This window comes from Muntiacus reevesi, chromosome 2 (genome assembly GCF_963930625.1).
Source record: "Muntiacus reevesi chromosome 2, mMunRee1.1, whole genome shotgun sequence".
Classification (NCBI taxonomy): domain Eukaryota; kingdom Metazoa; phylum Chordata; class Mammalia; order Artiodactyla; family Cervidae; genus Muntiacus; species Muntiacus reevesi.
This window is the reverse complement of record NC_089250.1, coordinates 61,435,460-61,451,548: the sequence shown is the minus strand read 5'-3', so window position 1 is coordinate 61,451,548 and position 16,089 is coordinate 61,435,460. Positions and strand designations below refer to the sequence as shown.

Here is a 16,089-nt window from a genome sequence, read left to right as displayed (position 1 = left end):
CTTCAAATCAGCATTCCTCAAAGATGGAGCAAAGCACGTGGCCAAACAGGCCTTGTAACTTATGGGGAAGGTTATAAATCTGAGTTACTGGCCAGGGAAGTCAGAGATGGTATTCCAGAATATCCTTTGGCAAGCAAGGGCCATCAGTTTATGTCAGTTACTACTCCAGGTGTGGCCTGGGGAACACCTGTATCAGAATGACCCAGAGCCCATCCCAAAGTTTCCTGACCTTATTTCAAACCTGGCTCAAAGGAGAAATGATTCCTATCTTATACTCAACTGCTAGCCCATCACGTTTGCCAGGAAATCTAGGCTGGGGACAGAAGAGGATCTCTACCTGAGGCATCATTCCAAGGGAGATGCTTGGGTCTGGCCTCAGAGGAGGCAGCTGCTCTGCAAGAGTGGGAGCTGCCACACCTATGTTGTTAACAATGTAAGAAAATCTTTTCTGTCTGAACAGTGCACTGCAGTTTAAAAACACTTCCACGACTGTGATCTAATTGTATCTTCCTTAAAAAGTATGAGACCAGCAGGACAGGGGCTGCTACTCACCCACTATACAGAGAAGGAGCTGACCCCTGAAGGGGACGCTGCCAGTGTGGGACGAGTGCTCAGGGCTCCTGGGCTGCTTCCGCTCTACTGAACTACCTCTTGTAGCATGAACGAAAAACTCCAGGGGTACCACTAGATATGAAGCAGAACTTTCTGAGTGGACTAGAGGAAACCAGCCCTCTTGGTCCAACACAAACTCACTTACAACATACGCCCTGCTATCCTGCCTTGTTTTGGAAGGAAAGTTTGCAGGGATGGATGCTAGTGTGTGCCTCACCTGCGAGTCACTTTGTGCCTTGAATATAGATATTGATATGGGTGGCTATAACGAATCCAATAAACAACAGAAACAAATAGGAGAGGAGAAGGAAAAGGGGAGAGTCAGAGGAGCTATTTTCTTCCAATTCATCTGGAAAGGCAACAACAGGACTTGCTCACATCCTTTTTTAACGGCCACATGATAGTTAGGCATGTTCATCTTCACATCACCATGCTTAATACCGTTCTTTGAAAAAGATTTAAGGAGGATGAGAAAATAAAATTTCTGTCATTTAAAAAACAAACCAACAACAACAAAAAAGCTCAGTTCTTCATAAGCTTAGGAATATCCCAGAGAGTACATGGGATTTACCTACTTACAGAAACAGGCTTGTTTCAGGACTTAAAAGTTTGTCTTAAACCTGAAAAGTAACTGAAATCAAAGTTACAGAAACATTTCATTACATTTGAAAGGGCTGTTAGGATGTTTCTGTTATGTGCCTTTTCTTTTAATTATTTTTTTCCTCGTAGTGGTACAGAAGCACCACCATGTCCCAGGGCAGTCAGGCAGGCCTGCCGGATCTATCCCCTCAATCCATGAAATAACTAGCCTCTTTGTAAACGGACTGGATACTGCAGGACCCTGCACTGCCTTTCTCCCACTCTCTGGCTTCAGTGATGTGGGATTAGGTCAGTTAAAATTCCCGAAATCACAGTTTCCTCACTGGTAAAGTTGGATTCCGACAACACCCACATCCCACTGTGAGGACCATGACCACAAACACATTGAGCTCTGTGTGTGGCACCCAGTAAGCCCACTCAGGCAGTGGTGGTCCTTGTTGTAATGTAGTTTCACAAACTTCAGGGAGACTTTTCATAACTTAAACCAATATAATGAGCCAATATGTAAGAACATAATAATTGAGAAACAAACCTCTCCGGAACTGAATAAAAATTATAATTATCTAGTTCGAGAGAGGACTGTTGGCTCTTACTGCCCAGCACCTGAGAGGAAAGCGGTGGGCTTGGCCCCCTGCCCCAGCCCCCAGTGCTCTGACCTCCGTTGACTCTTCCTGCTCGTTTATGACGAGAAAGGCGTCCTCTGCAGCCTGCCGTTTGACGTCCGCTATTGTCTGCTCCATTCGAGCTCTCTCGGTTGCAATCACTTCAAAGGCTTTTTGCTCTGCCTCAGCAACAGCTTTCTGTACTTCTGACATGGCCTGAATTTTCACCTTATTCACAGCTTCTTCTGGAAGAAAGTGACAATAAAATCAACTGGCCGAGAAATCTCTCCCCTCCTACTAGACATCATTTCAAAGAAGGGACAGAGGTGAAACATGATTTTTCTTCTAAAAATACTTATAACAATGGCATTCACTTTTATTCTTATCTCCACTTGTCTATTCATGCAATCATTTGTTGGGTCTGCATACCGAATCACTTGTTGGCACTGTGCAAGGTGCTGAGGAGACCTCGGTGACTAAGATGTAACATATTTTCACAACCGTGAAAGCGTATAAGCGTGGCTGAGGGGACATGATACTTGTCATTATCAGGGACAAGAATTCCAAGGGGAAAGGTGGTCAGGTCTATAAGTGGCAGAGGAGGATCAGGAAAATGTGTCTTGGTTGAGATGGTAGGTGGAAAGGAATCTTCTAGTCTTGCATTCCATGCTAAGGAATTTGGCTCTTCTAAAGAAAATGTGAAACCCTAAAGGGATCTATGCATAATGAAAAGAGTGAGGGCAGAGACACCAACTGAGAGGCTGGTCAATATTCTGGCTGATAAACAGAGATTCTGAATGTAGGTAGGCGCAAGCAACACAGAGGAGGGGATGAGACAGAATGAGGCTGGTGCACCTAAGTGTCTGGAGGTGGAGGTAAAGGTGAAAAATGGAAGTGCTGTGCATTGAAACAGATAATGAGCAAAATGCTGGTGTGGAGGTAAGCAAGAAGGCTGAGGTGCATCCAGGGACAAATCACCAGAAGGCAGTTAGGTACAGAAGACTGAACTCAGTGGAGAAATGTTGCCTGAAGATGTAGTTCTGGGAAGGTTGCTAGGTGCTCTGGGCTACAAAAACCCCAGCTGCCATTACCCCACTTGGATCCTGATTAGTTCTTCCCATCAAACTGCTTAGTTTCCGCAGGATGCATACTCTAGGTGACACACACGGTATGCACCTGAACCTCAGTCCTAGGTCCCAGCGTGAATGACATTCCTTCTAAGTCCACAAGACTGGACAACCCTGAAGCATAAGGAAACTCCCTGACTGCTTGGTTCTTGCACATGGCTGAGGCTCAAAGGGGGTTCACACACAGTGTTCTAGGCTACCAACCTAGAACTTCCCATCACATTGCTCCAGCCAAGAAAAGTTTTCACCCCAACCGCCAAGGTTAATGCTGATAACTATTTTCATTTCCCATAATTCTACTTTACCTCTTGGTAATATAATACACACCTCCCCATCGCCAACTGCAAAGATTTTTCTGAAGTGCTATGTAGTTTTCCCAATTAGTTTTAATGGTAAGATAATATTCTGTGGTGCCACACTGTAAATTCACATAACCATTCATTGATATGTGGGCATTTCCTGGGTTGCCTTTCCCTTGCTCCAGTTCAGTCCAGTCGCTCAGTCATGTCCGACTCTGTGACCCCATGGACTGCAGCACGCCAGGTTTCCCTGTCCATCACCAACTCCTGGAGCCTACTCAAATTCATGTCCATCGCATCGGTGATGCCATCCAACCATCTTATCCTCTGTGGTCCCCTTCTCCTCTTGCCTTCAATCTTTCCCAACATCAGGGTCTTTTTCGATGAATCAGTTCTTCCCAACAGGTGACCAAAGTATTGGAGTTTCAGCTTCAGCATCAGTCCTTCCAATGACTATTCAGGACTGATTTCCTTTAGGATGGACTAATTGGATCTCCTTGCAGTCCAAGGGACTCTCAACTCTCCAACATCATAGTTCAAAAGCATGAATTCTTCGGTGCTCAGCTTTCTTTATAGTCCAACTCTCAGACCCATATAGGACTACTGGAAAAACCATAGCTTTGACTAGATGGACCTTTGTTGGAAAAGTAAAGTCTCTGCTTTTTTTTTTTTAATGTCTCTGTTTTTTAATATGCTGTCTAGGTTGGTCATAACTTTTCTTCCAAGGAGCAAGTGTCTTTTAATTTCATGGCTGTAGTCACCATCTGCAGTGATTTTGGAGCCCAAAAAAATCTCTCCTTGTTTCCATTGTTTCCCCATCTAATTGCCATGAAGTGATGGGATCAGATGCCCTGATCTTTGTTTTCTGAATGTTGAGTTTTAAGCCAACTTTTTCATTCTCCTCTTTCAACTTTCATGAAGTTCTCCTTCGCTTATCTGCATAGCTGAGGTTATTGATATTTCTCACAGCAATCTTGATTCCAGCTTGTGCTTCATTCAACCTGGCATTTCGCATGATATAATCTGCATATAAGTTAAATAAGCAGGGTGACAGTATACAGCCCTGATGTACTCTTTTTCCTATTTGGAACCAGTCTGTTGTTCCATATCCAGTTCTAACTGTTGCTTCTTGACCTGGATACAGATTTCACAGGAGGCAGGTGAGGTAGTCTGGTATTCCCATCTCTTTAAGAATTTCCCACAGTTTGTTGTGACCTACACAGTCAAAGGCTTTGGTGTAGTCCTTTTTTATATCACTGCTTCTTTAACAATTTGTGAGTCTAAATCTGGATCATTCCTTATAATCATGGATTGTAGGGAGTCATTCCAAATCGTTACTGTTATTTAAAAATTTATTTATTTATCTCTGGATGGACTAGGTCTTTGCTGCTGTGCATGGGCTTTCTCCAGTTGTGGTGGGTGGGCTTCTGGCTGCAGTGACTTCTCTTGTTGTGGAGCATGGGCTCAGGGGTGCGTGGGCTCAGTAGTTGACTTAGCTGCCCCCACCACATGTGGAACCTTCCTAGACCAGGGATCAAATCCATGTCTCTTGCATTGGTAGGCAGATTCTCAACTGCTAAACAGCCAAGTAAGTCTACTTTTTACTATAATTTTAAAATTCGTTTTAATTCTTTTGGTTGTGCCATGCGGCATGTGCAATCTTAGTTCCCCAACCAGGGATCAAACCTGTTCTCCCTGCACTGGAAGCTCAGAGTCTTAACCACTGGACTACCAGGAAGTCCCTGGATCATTCCCTTTTAAAAGGAAACATTCAAAAGCATGCAAGTGAGAAATGATTTCAAAATACCCATGTGTTCACAGGTGGTAATACTTAACAATTCATTAAGTATTATTATTCATTAATTATTCATCTTATTAACCCATTAAGAATTATTTAGTGACATTAACAGGGCCCTCTAAAATTTTGTCAATAATTAGGCGTTAAAGACTTTGGGGGGGGGTTGCATTACCTTGTACTTTCCTGACTGTCAGTGAAAAGAAACATTTTGCAATAGGGTTATCTGTATTTCTCATAACATGATGTGTCTGTCCATTTGTTTATATTATGGTCTTGAAATTAAGTGGGTATTAATCTTTTTGTAGAAATAAATTTTTTGTTAGGGAAAAACCCCAAAACTATTAATTCCACTGAGAAAGGGAAAAGACAAGAAGGAAAAAAAGACTAGTTTTTGGATGAGGTAATATGAGGTTGGCATAATCCCTGTCTGACCACAACAAGCAGTTCCTACCCTCCCTTATTCTTGTAGAAAATGACACCTAGAAAGAACAGTCTTTATGAAGCTAGAGACAGTGAAGGTGAAAGGAAGAGCAGACTGAACCAAATATGGGGGTGTGAGAATACAGTGATGAGGACAGGCAGAAAAGAATTAAATTATACTTCCAGAAACGGGGCATGTAAATAGAGAAGAGTCGGTTACTTAATGCCTCCCAGTAGAAGTGGGTGAAAAGGACTTGGATGGAGTGTACAGTCACTACAAATTCTCAACCAGCAAGGAACAAAACAAGCAGTCCAGAAGTGGGGACAGCTAAAGGGGGAGAAGCAGGGGCCTAGAGCTTTTTGAAGTGGAAGTTATGAGAAAATCACCTTTTCACAAATATGTACTCTACAGTCAAATCAGTGAGTACATGTGACCCCTAAGCAGACAGACATACCAGTCTTTTTCCAAAACTCCACAGGTACATATCCTGTTCCCGGCCTACTGTTGAATTCCCGCTGAGAATCTACAGAGAGAGAGAGAGAAACAACAGCATAGTGTCAGAACTGTCTATAATTGGCATGTATTACTTTTGTGAAAAACTTATCTGATCTCTCATTCACCACTTAGAAAGATTCAAACATACACATTCATTTACTGGAAAAAATATTCTGACATTAAATAAAATCAGATTATAATAGTACACTTAATTTTTAGATGTTCACTTGTTAATCATTGGAGAAAAGCAAATCAAAACCATGAGATGTCGCCTCACACCTATCAGAATGGCTATCATCAAAAAGACCACAAATAACAAATGTTGGTGAAGGTGTGGGGAAAAGGGAATCCTTGTATACTGCTGGGGGGAATATAAATTGGTACAGACATTATAGGAAACAGTATGGCAGTTCCTCAAAAAACTAAAAAGTACCATATGATCCAGCTACTCCATGCCTGGGTATATATCTGAAGAAAATGAATATAGTAATTCAAAAAGATATAAGCACCCCAACGTTCATAGCAGCATTATTTACAATAGCCAATATATGGAAGCAACCTAAGTGTCCATCGACATATGAATGGATAAAGATGTGGTATCTTCATGGTATTTCCAGAAGTCAAAATTTTCAGCTCATTTACTAAGAAAACTATAGTTTCAGAGGCTATTAATCAAAGGTCAGACAGAGAATGCAAGTTTTTGGGTCAGAAGTAGGGGGCAAAAAGAACTGTGGTCCTACAAGAGGATGCTCTAGTTCTTATGAGAAATAGAATGAAGCACTTGAGAAAGTCAATGTGGCAAATGTGAAAAAAGGGTGAACTGAGGCACAGGGCACATGACTGGTCACTGTGCTGCTGCTTTTTTAGTACTTCTGTGTGTTTAAAAAACTTCAAAACAAAAAACTGAGAAAAAAATTGCTTTAAGTATAGGCATACAAAATTTCTTAGGAACACTAATTTGTTAATAAGTGAGCCCAGGAGTGGAGGAGGTAAAAAGTGGGATAGGGAAGATTTTCACAATCTATATGTTTCTGTACTGCTTGACATTTTTGCAATGCAGTTCATTTTTTAAAAATTCCATTAAAAAACAAAAAAAGAAATGAAATACCCAAGAAAATGAAGGGGATCTAATATTCAGTTCAGTTCAGTCGCTCAGTCGTGTCCGACTCTTTGCGACCCCATGAACCGCAGCATGCCAGGCCACCCTGTCCATCACCAACTCCCGGAGTTTACCAAGTCCATCGAGTTGGTGATGCCATCCAGGCATCTCATCCTCTGTCATCCCCTTCTCCTCCTGCCCCCAATCCCTCCCAGCATCAGGGTCTTTTCCAATGAGTCAGCTCTTCACACAAGGTGGCCAAAGTATTGGAGTTTCAGCTTCAGCATCAGTCCTTCCAATGAACACCCAGGACCGATCTCCTTTAGGATGGACTGGTTGGATCTCCTTGAAGTCCAAGAGACTCTCAAGAGTTTTCTCCAACACCACAGTTCAAAAGCATCAATTTTTCGGCGCTCAGCTTTCTTCACAGTCCAACTCTCACATCCATACATAACCACTGGAAAAACCATAGCCTTGACTAGACGCACCTTTGTTATCCAGATATTAAAACACATTCTGAAGCTATAATAATTAAGTTTGATATTACATTGTGAAGCTATCCTAATTGCTAAGCATGTATGCTGGTTCTGGAATAAACTTAATAAGCTGTAGGACTACTTATGCCAAGTTTATAACTTATTTAAGCCTCAGTTTTGCCATCTGTAGATGAATCTAATGGTGGTTCCTATTATCTCCATAGGCAGGCTTGAAAACACATGTAAAAGACTTATTAGCACTGGCAGGAACACAGTAAGAGTCCACACAGCTATTATTACCAAAAGTGATAACTAATATAGTCAGAAAGACTATAATACTTAAGACTATAATATTTAAGAATTAACAAAACCAGCATATGATAATTATTTCATTTTAACAGGTAAAGGATGGGTATCAACTGATGGTAGGAAAATTTAAACTGTTTGGAGAATTTAAAGTTGGATAGCTAATATGCAAACACATAAAACTTGAATATAGATGAAATTTATTGTGCCCTGGGAAGGGATCAAGGTCAAGGAAAACCTATAAATAAAATGTTAGATTTGACCCTATATTAACTATCTCATCCATTAAAACAAAACAAGATCAAGTGAACAAAAATGCCTGTATCCATAACTCATTAATTTGCTAAGGGTATCCTAACGGAAAAATCCCTACCTATAAAGATTTTATATATTACTTACCATAAAACAAAAAATAAGCAAAAAACCTTTAGTTCAACAATAAGAATGGCTTAAAAAATAATAGTGTATTTACATGGTGGAATACTGTAGTACAGTCATTAAAATCATGTTTATAAAATTTTCAATAATGTGAGAAACATGTTTAATATGCAGTTATGTTTTCAAAGAAATCAACAGAAAGTTGTAATACAGAACTCTCAGATACATTACAAAGCTCTTCAGCGTGGGATTATGAACTAGTAAATTCTTTATGTTTCTGTATTTTCTATAATTGGCCATACAGTTTGACTGTTAAAAAAAAAAAGAAAGAAAAAGATACCTACACTTCATGAGGTTGCTCCAAACAAAAAGGAATGGTTCTCTACTGTGGGAGACCAGGTCCCATCTCAGACAAATTAAATCAGAACCTCTGGAGCTGGGGCCATGGCACCAGGAGTTTTCCAAAAGTCCTTAGATGCGTTCTGAGGAGCATCCGGGATTAACGACTGAAGAAAAGTACCTCGCTTAGAACCCACTGTTCACAGTTAAGGTCTCCCAAACCACACTAGGAGCATCACCTCTCTCTAGGTCATATATGGACATATATATATACTTTCTGCTGTAACAACGGTAAAGTCCTTTCCAGCTGATTCTTTCAATATTGGTACACCTTGGTCTTTCAGTTGCAGGCATTATAAATTGATTATGATTAGACTTTTCAGTGGGAAAGAATTTCATTTTCTTTTTTTCAGCTCACCAGACATAATAAATATTTCCTTCTTCCCTTCCCCCAAATAAATATACTCAAATTCTGTTACATCAATAATTACAATTGAATTTGTAATTATTTCAAATTCAATCTCAAACTCTTCCTGTGGTGTCAATATATTATAAATTTCCTTTTCTTGAAGAAATCTCCAGCCAGTTTCTGGGCTATTCTAGTCTGAACTGGCTACTTTCAGACTATTTCAGCCTGCAAAGTCCCACTGTTGTTTGGGATCCTCCCAAGTATCCCAGGGATTCCCTTCCTCCATGTCTTTCCACTTTATGGTTTATTTTCTGTATTAGGGCACATCCTACCCAAATGTAGTACATACCACAATGAAGGCTGATTGGAGGTGATTTTTCCCCCTAAATTGTGTGTTATTAATCTAACAATTGTTTTGTTAGAATTCTAGGTGAAACAGTCTAATCACAGGTGGCCCCTCATTTAACCATGCCTTTGGACAGCGGACTTTTTCAGCTACTAGATGAATGCAAGGGAACATTTTTGGAGGAATAGTTTCAGGTGGTATCCTGGATATATCCTGGATTGAGAGCTCAACAATTTTCATCTCTACTGCTTCAGGATGAGAAAAGGCAGGAAGGGACGACCCAGTTTGGTACAGTAAAACTATTTGGTTTTTTTTCCAGGCAGAGGTTGATAAATGGTATTTTTCTAGACAGGGAGTGGGGAAAACTGGAGGGAAGCTGAGGTGAATTTTTTTTTTTTTTTAAAGAAACAAACCTTTACTGTGCTGTTTGTTTCTTTTGTTGCTGCTTTTGGCTGCATTGGGTATTTGTTGCTGCCTGTGGATTTTCTCTAGTTGCGTCAAGTGGAGACTACTCTCGAGTTGTGGTGCGTAGGCTTCTCTGGTGGCTTCTCTTGTTGTGGAGTACGGGCCCTAGGGTGTGCTGCTGCTGCTGCTAAGTCGCTTCAGTCGTTTCTGACTCTGTGTGACCCCACAGACGGCAGCCCACCAGGCTCTGCCATCCCTGGGATTCTCCAGGCAAGAACACTGGAGTGGGTTGCCATTTCCTTCTCCATGAGGTGAAAATTTTGAGGGCTACTATAAGGAATGAATGAATGTGAGGTACATGAGATGTCCCAAGTACATTCAGCCAGGCTTAATTTAACATTCAAACACTCTCTGAACATCACCCCATACTTATACACAGTATAGGGTTGAAAATAGAACAAAATGACAAACATTCTCATTCTACGTGGGGAAGACAACATTTCTTGAACATACCAGATACTGACCAAGTTCTTGACATATTTTGTGATTTACTGTTCATAATTCCCAAGCTCTTGATAATTCCACAATCAAGTACCATCTTCCTTTTAAAGGAAAAGATAAAAAGCCTCAAACATAAAAAATAACAACAAGAACCAAAGATATATAAAAAGCTTCTCTTGCCAGCCAAAGAGACTCTCCCCTTACCATTGCTGAGAGAATCTGCGCTCCCAGGACTGTGCTGCCTGGAGACCAACTCACTCCCTGTTTTCCTCATCTCTGTGTTTTCGTTGAATCGTCTTTTCCAGTAGTTGAGTTCTTCACGGTCTGATTCTTGACAGCGCCGCAGGACTGCCATGGAGCGCCTTGTTTTTTCTACCATTTCCATAATGCAGTTGAGGGCCTGAGCCAGGCAGGAGGTCAGGCAGAGCCACAGGATAAGGATATTCAGACAATCAACATTGAACATTGAGGAAAGGTAAACAAAGTACACAGAATAAAGGCTTAAGAACCTTACGGATTTAGCAATAGAATTTACATTTGAAAGCCTACCTTATTGTTTCTCTTTAAATATATACTCATACTTTTCTTTAAGATTTCAAACTAATATTTTTTGGATTCTTCATGGTTGAAGCAGACAGTCTCATTATAAGGAGGTATTACATGTTCTCTTCACTTTTAAGTGAGAGGGGAAACTCTCTTTTCCAGTGGGGCAGAGAACTTAAGTCTACATTCTGTGCCAGTGTACTAATTCTCATTTGTATTTAGAGAAGCTCCATTTATTATACCAGGCCCCGTGACAAGCACCTTGTATATCATTCTAACTCCCCCTGTAAATTCAAATGTAGCATTAGTTTTTTTAATATATAAAAATTAAGCCTAAAAATGGTAATGGGCAAGTTCCTTCACCATTTTTAGACTTGATTTTTCTATCTTCCTACCATTGCAAAGGTAGAATGTGGCAAAGTTGGGACCTAAAACTCATAAACCTATGTTTTTAACCATTATACTACAGAGTTTCACTTGGTTGTGACCTAAAATGAAAACCCTACCACAAAGATTTGGGACTTACTCTTCACACCCTAGCTTAGGGAGTAGGAGATAAGTCAGCTATTACTGCAAAGACACTGTAGCTCTGGTTAAGTTCACTTCAAGCATATACACTCTGACTCTCAGTAATATTTAGGATGAAAAGTAATAAGTAGTTAGGAAAATTATACACTGTAAAATTCTTACATGATCAAGATGTTTCCATTCATCAGCCCATTCCCTTTCTGTCAAACGGTGGTCTACCAACTCATCTTGATAGCCTCCATTTAGACCTATCAGAAATTAAATTTGAAGATAAAGGGAAGAATACAGTAAAAAGAATTTTACCAAGTAAATACACATTCATTCATAGTAGCTATAAGCACATCGTTAAGGCCAATTATTCACAGTGACTTAAAACCACAAAATGACATAAAACCAACAAGAAATCACTACACAGAATGTATTAAAAACTCCTACAAATCAATTATGAAGGATAAATAGGCCAAAAGAAAAGTAGGTAAAAGAAATAAATGGTTACATCCCAGACAAAAAAAGCAGAGATGAATTATAAACACATGAAAAGATATTCGAACTTATAAATAATCACAGTGTAAATAAAATGTTCGTGAAGATAATTTGACATCTATATATAAGAAAAAGGTAAACTGTCATTCATACTAAGTGTTGACAAGGCTGCAGCACAATACAAAGACTTAATCACCATAAATAGAGTTGGTGCTATACAAGCACTTGTAAACAATTCAGTAGTCCCAAAGTATTATTTGTTGCATGGTTTGATATATATTATTGAAATTTGCAAAAATGCAATGACTGTGTGAATCAAGGGTATACTGAATTATCCACTATTTTGAAAAATCATGTCATGTATGTCTACTACTCCTGGTACCTGAATCATCAATGTAACACAACTGTGTGCATGCTAAGTCACTTCAGCTGTGCCCAACTCTTTGTGATCTGCCATCAGTCTGAATTTATAGGCGTTGTGTTCATAGTGAATCTGTATTTGTCCAACCATCTGCTTACACTTCATCATATCTTTTTGTGTAGTCATGCCTGAGCACTAACATTGAGCACTAACACTAACTTTATTACATATTAATATCCTACTTTAGAATATTGATCCTAAAATTATGGCACTAAGGCAGGCTTTGCAGTAGTAGTGGTGCAGTTATGTCTGACTCTTGCTACCCCATGGACTGTATGTAGCCTGCTAGGCTCCTCTGTCCATAGGATAGTATCCATAAATTTCATTTTTGGTGAACAAATTAGGGGAGTGTTACAGTTTATTTGTTTAAAAATGAGGGTGGGAAATGATTAAGTAAGAAATATTTTATTAAGGCGTATGTTTTCAAAAGAGGACTGGAGAAAATTACAGAATCTATATCCAGATTGGAAGACAAATGGTTGATTTTAAAATAGAACCATCAAGGTAGAGGATTAAAGATCTTTCGAGCAGAACACTTCAAGATGAAAAAAAACCTCTCTCTAAAACTGATAGAAACACAAGGAAAACCTGCAAAATGCAGTTGTAGCTAGTTTGTGGCATACTTCTCTCTAATGGATTCAACTGGCAAAAAAACTTGTATGAATATAGAAGAAATCAATAGGAAGTCTCATTTTTAACATAAAATGAAACATACAGAACAGCTGCTAAGGGAGGCATCATAGCATACTGGGAATATAGCCAAGCTCTCAGCATCAGACAACTGGGGTCAGAATCTTGTTTTTGCCACTTTCTAGCTATGTGATTCTGGCCACAGTTCTGTCTATTTTCATGTATAAAAAGATGTAAACTTCATGGAGCCCCATGTGTGAGGATTAAATGAGACAACCTACATACACCACAATCTAAGTACTTAAGACTCAGTAAATGCTGGCGGCTGAGAACATCACTGCTGTCACGGCCCTCATCATTCAACTACCACTGCATGAAGCCAGAGTCCTACTGTGGTTCAAGTCTATGAAAGATGACAGTGCATCTAAGAAAGGGGACAGGCAAATATTTTGGAACTTTTTACTCCACAGGGCAAGCCACAAATGGAAATGTATGGGCAATCCTGGAAGCTAGTAGCCCTCTGGTTCTCTGCTGACACATCTCAGCAGAACAACTGCAAAGAACCTTCTGCAGTAAAGTTACATGAGTACCTGACAAAGAGCTTTGTTCAAAACTGATCTCACTCTGCACTTTCTGAGTCTCTTGTAAATGTGTTATCATACCTTCATAATTGAAAAAAAATTAATTAAAAAAAATGATCTCAGGTGAGGTTTGCTAGGGGACTTTTTTTTTTCTCTTAAATTTAATGGTTGCTGAGGACGCATATGCCAGGCATTCCTGGCACATGACAATGACCCAACACAGGGGGTGGTTTTCTCTCCATTTCAGAAATGAGTAAGCCAAGGCACAGAAGGCCTACGAAACTTGCATCAGATCACACAGCTAGTTATAATGCAGAATCAAGATTTAATTTCAGGTATGCCTCACCTCTGACCTAAATGTCTCTGCACCTTTTACCACGTTTTACATCTTTGTTGCTTAACTTCTAAAACATTTCATTCTGAAATAAACTCAGACTTGCAGAAATGTTGCAAGAATAAAGAATTCTCATATACCCTTCACCCAGATTTCCTAACTGTGAGTAATTTTATCTCACTTTGCCATTTTCCATTTCTCTTCTGAACCATATCAGAATACGTAATACCCCTTTATTTTTAAATGCTTTTCACTGTGTATTCCCTAAAATGTTTAGCCCACTTCCACTCTATGATAACAGAAACAAAGTATGAATTGAGATCAATTTCAAATGAGAATACTGTAATTCTAACATTCTTTTCATGTATAATATTGTTTTATCCGTGGGAAAAAAGCAAAGATGATAGTATTTTGCTTTATCACTAAGAATGAAAGAAAACCACAAATTCAATCTGAATTTAAATCATTACCGTGTTGTTTATGCCACTTACTAAGATTGTGGTGTCTATCACGAACTTCTCGATGTTCTATCATCTTGCTGGGCTCACGATATAGGTGGGAAGTTGCAATATCTTCTAAGGTGTAGTGCTGAAGAGGCGGAGGAGTAGGATGGAACTGGCCCCCAGGATTCATGAGGGGTACAGTGAGGGCAGGACTGTGCCGGGGAGCAGGGCTAATGGTACACACTCTCTTGGCAGGGGGCTCAGGAGCAATTGCGTCTCTTTCAAAACTGCTCTCTTCCCGCCTGTAGAAGGATGGGGCAAGTACATGTCTGAACCTGTCAGTAAGTGTTGGTACAAACATTTCCCAGGCACCTACTGTGTGCTATGTATCGTACATTTTCACAAACAGGAAGATGTTAAGAAACGGTCTGAGATGAGGCATGAACTGAAATGTCTTCAGGGGCCAGGCAGATAAAGGAAACCACTGATTTATCCCAGTACAAGAGGAGAGGTCAAATCCATCCACAACAAGCAGACACATCTCAATCTCATGAAGCAAAGGAGAAATTAAGGTGATGACACATTTTCTCACTTTACAGGACTATGGAAGATTATGGGTTCAACTATGTTTAGGAATGCTGTTCAAGGTCAAATTTGCTACTATGGAGGTCAGTATTGGAAACAGACAATTCTCCACATAGGAGGAAAAAGGCTCACATAATTAATATACTTGTGGTTTGGTAGGATTTTTAGTCATTTGCTTCAATTGTAGCAAATTTTCCACTGTTATTAAAATGTTGCTTCCTCAACAAACCATAGAAAATAGTGTTAGATACTCATACATAAGTTTCCAGGGTAAATTAAATTAATTTCAATTTTCAAAGTAAAGTGATTACACGTTTATAAGACTTCACATCAGAAAAAAATGCCTTAAACAGATTATATTTTCTGTGGTTTTGGAGCAGTGGACCCACAGACTACTAGAGAGCAGAATTTATCAGCAGAGGTGTACAGTCATTTGAAGAGTTGAAAAGCATTCTGCTGCCTGATGCTGTGACAAAGCAAAACTAGCCTTAGAAATTCTGAGTCCACACCTATATATAACCACAGTCATCCAGTTCTTTTTCTTTCACAGAAAGGGAAAAATCAGAGTGGTTCCAGAAAATCAAGGACAAAGCAGCTCTTCTCGGCTCACCTCTCTGGACTGGGCCTTTTTCCATTTCCATGCACTTCCATGAGCAGCTCCGAAGAGTCGGCAGGGGACGCAATACTTGTGTTGAGCAGAAGGTGTTCATGCTGAGCCAGGTACTGGGATGGGGTCTGCTTGGCGGCCCGAGCGCAGTGCAGCAGTTCTCGCTGCAGCAGAGGCAGGTTGGCCTTGAAAAGAAGAGGCAGGGGCTGAAGGCAGTTTTCCCGGTGTTGGGCCCTACACACAGGGCTCAGCACCGCCCAAGGCTTTCACAAACAAGGCGACACAAACAAAAGCCCTCGCCTTGTCAGTCCACTTTTCACATGACATCCATTATACTGAGCTTAATTACTGTTAACTTGTTTACTGTCCCCACAAGATCTAAATTCCTTTAAGCAAGAAACTGTGCTTTATTTACCTTTGTGGCCCGAGTACAGAGTCAAAGCTCAGTAAAGGTTTGTTGAACATAATAGTTTCAAAACTTAAACATTTTTGAAGATTTTGATCAGTTAGAGAATTAGTAATGCCTACATGGGAGTAGGAGGCATTCATTCTTTCTTTTCTCATTTTAAGTCCTGATTCTCCCTTTTGAATCTTAGGACATTAGGATAGCATAAAAACCTTGCCTTACTGTTCTCTCTTAAGAGCTGCCATGGAATTCTGGAAACAGCCATTATTCTGGCTTAGATGGAACATAGGGTCTTGAAAAACGTAGTAGGAGTGA

The 16,089-nt window shown here is 40.0% G+C and overlaps 1 protein-coding gene across 4 annotated transcripts in view; it reads right to left on the bottom strand.

Annotated features, from left to right (window-relative positions):
* The window catches only part of CBFA2T2 (CBFA2/RUNX1 partner transcriptional co-repressor 2), a 141,246-nt gene that overhangs the window by 6,376 nt on the left and 118,781 nt on the right, over nucleotides 1–16,089 (bottom strand). For 3 of the 4 annotated variants that reach the window (XM_065921837.1, XM_065921838.1, XM_065921834.1), the window contains exons 5-10: nucleotides 15,372–15,553; nucleotides 14,225–14,478; nucleotides 11,447–11,532; nucleotides 10,418–10,613; nucleotides 5,914–5,982; nucleotides 1,869–2,059 (exon numbers count right to left, since the gene is read on the bottom strand). In XM_065921837.1, coding sequence (XP_065777909.1) covers nucleotides 1,869–2,059; nucleotides 5,914–5,982; nucleotides 10,418–10,613; nucleotides 11,447–11,532; nucleotides 14,225–14,478; nucleotides 15,372–15,553 — 978 coding nt within the window. The remainder of the gene's footprint in view (nucleotides 1–1,868; nucleotides 2,060–5,913; nucleotides 5,983–10,417; nucleotides 10,614–11,446; nucleotides 11,533–14,224; nucleotides 14,479–15,371; nucleotides 15,554–16,089) is intronic. The other variant, XM_065921836.1, reaches the window with a different exon arrangement.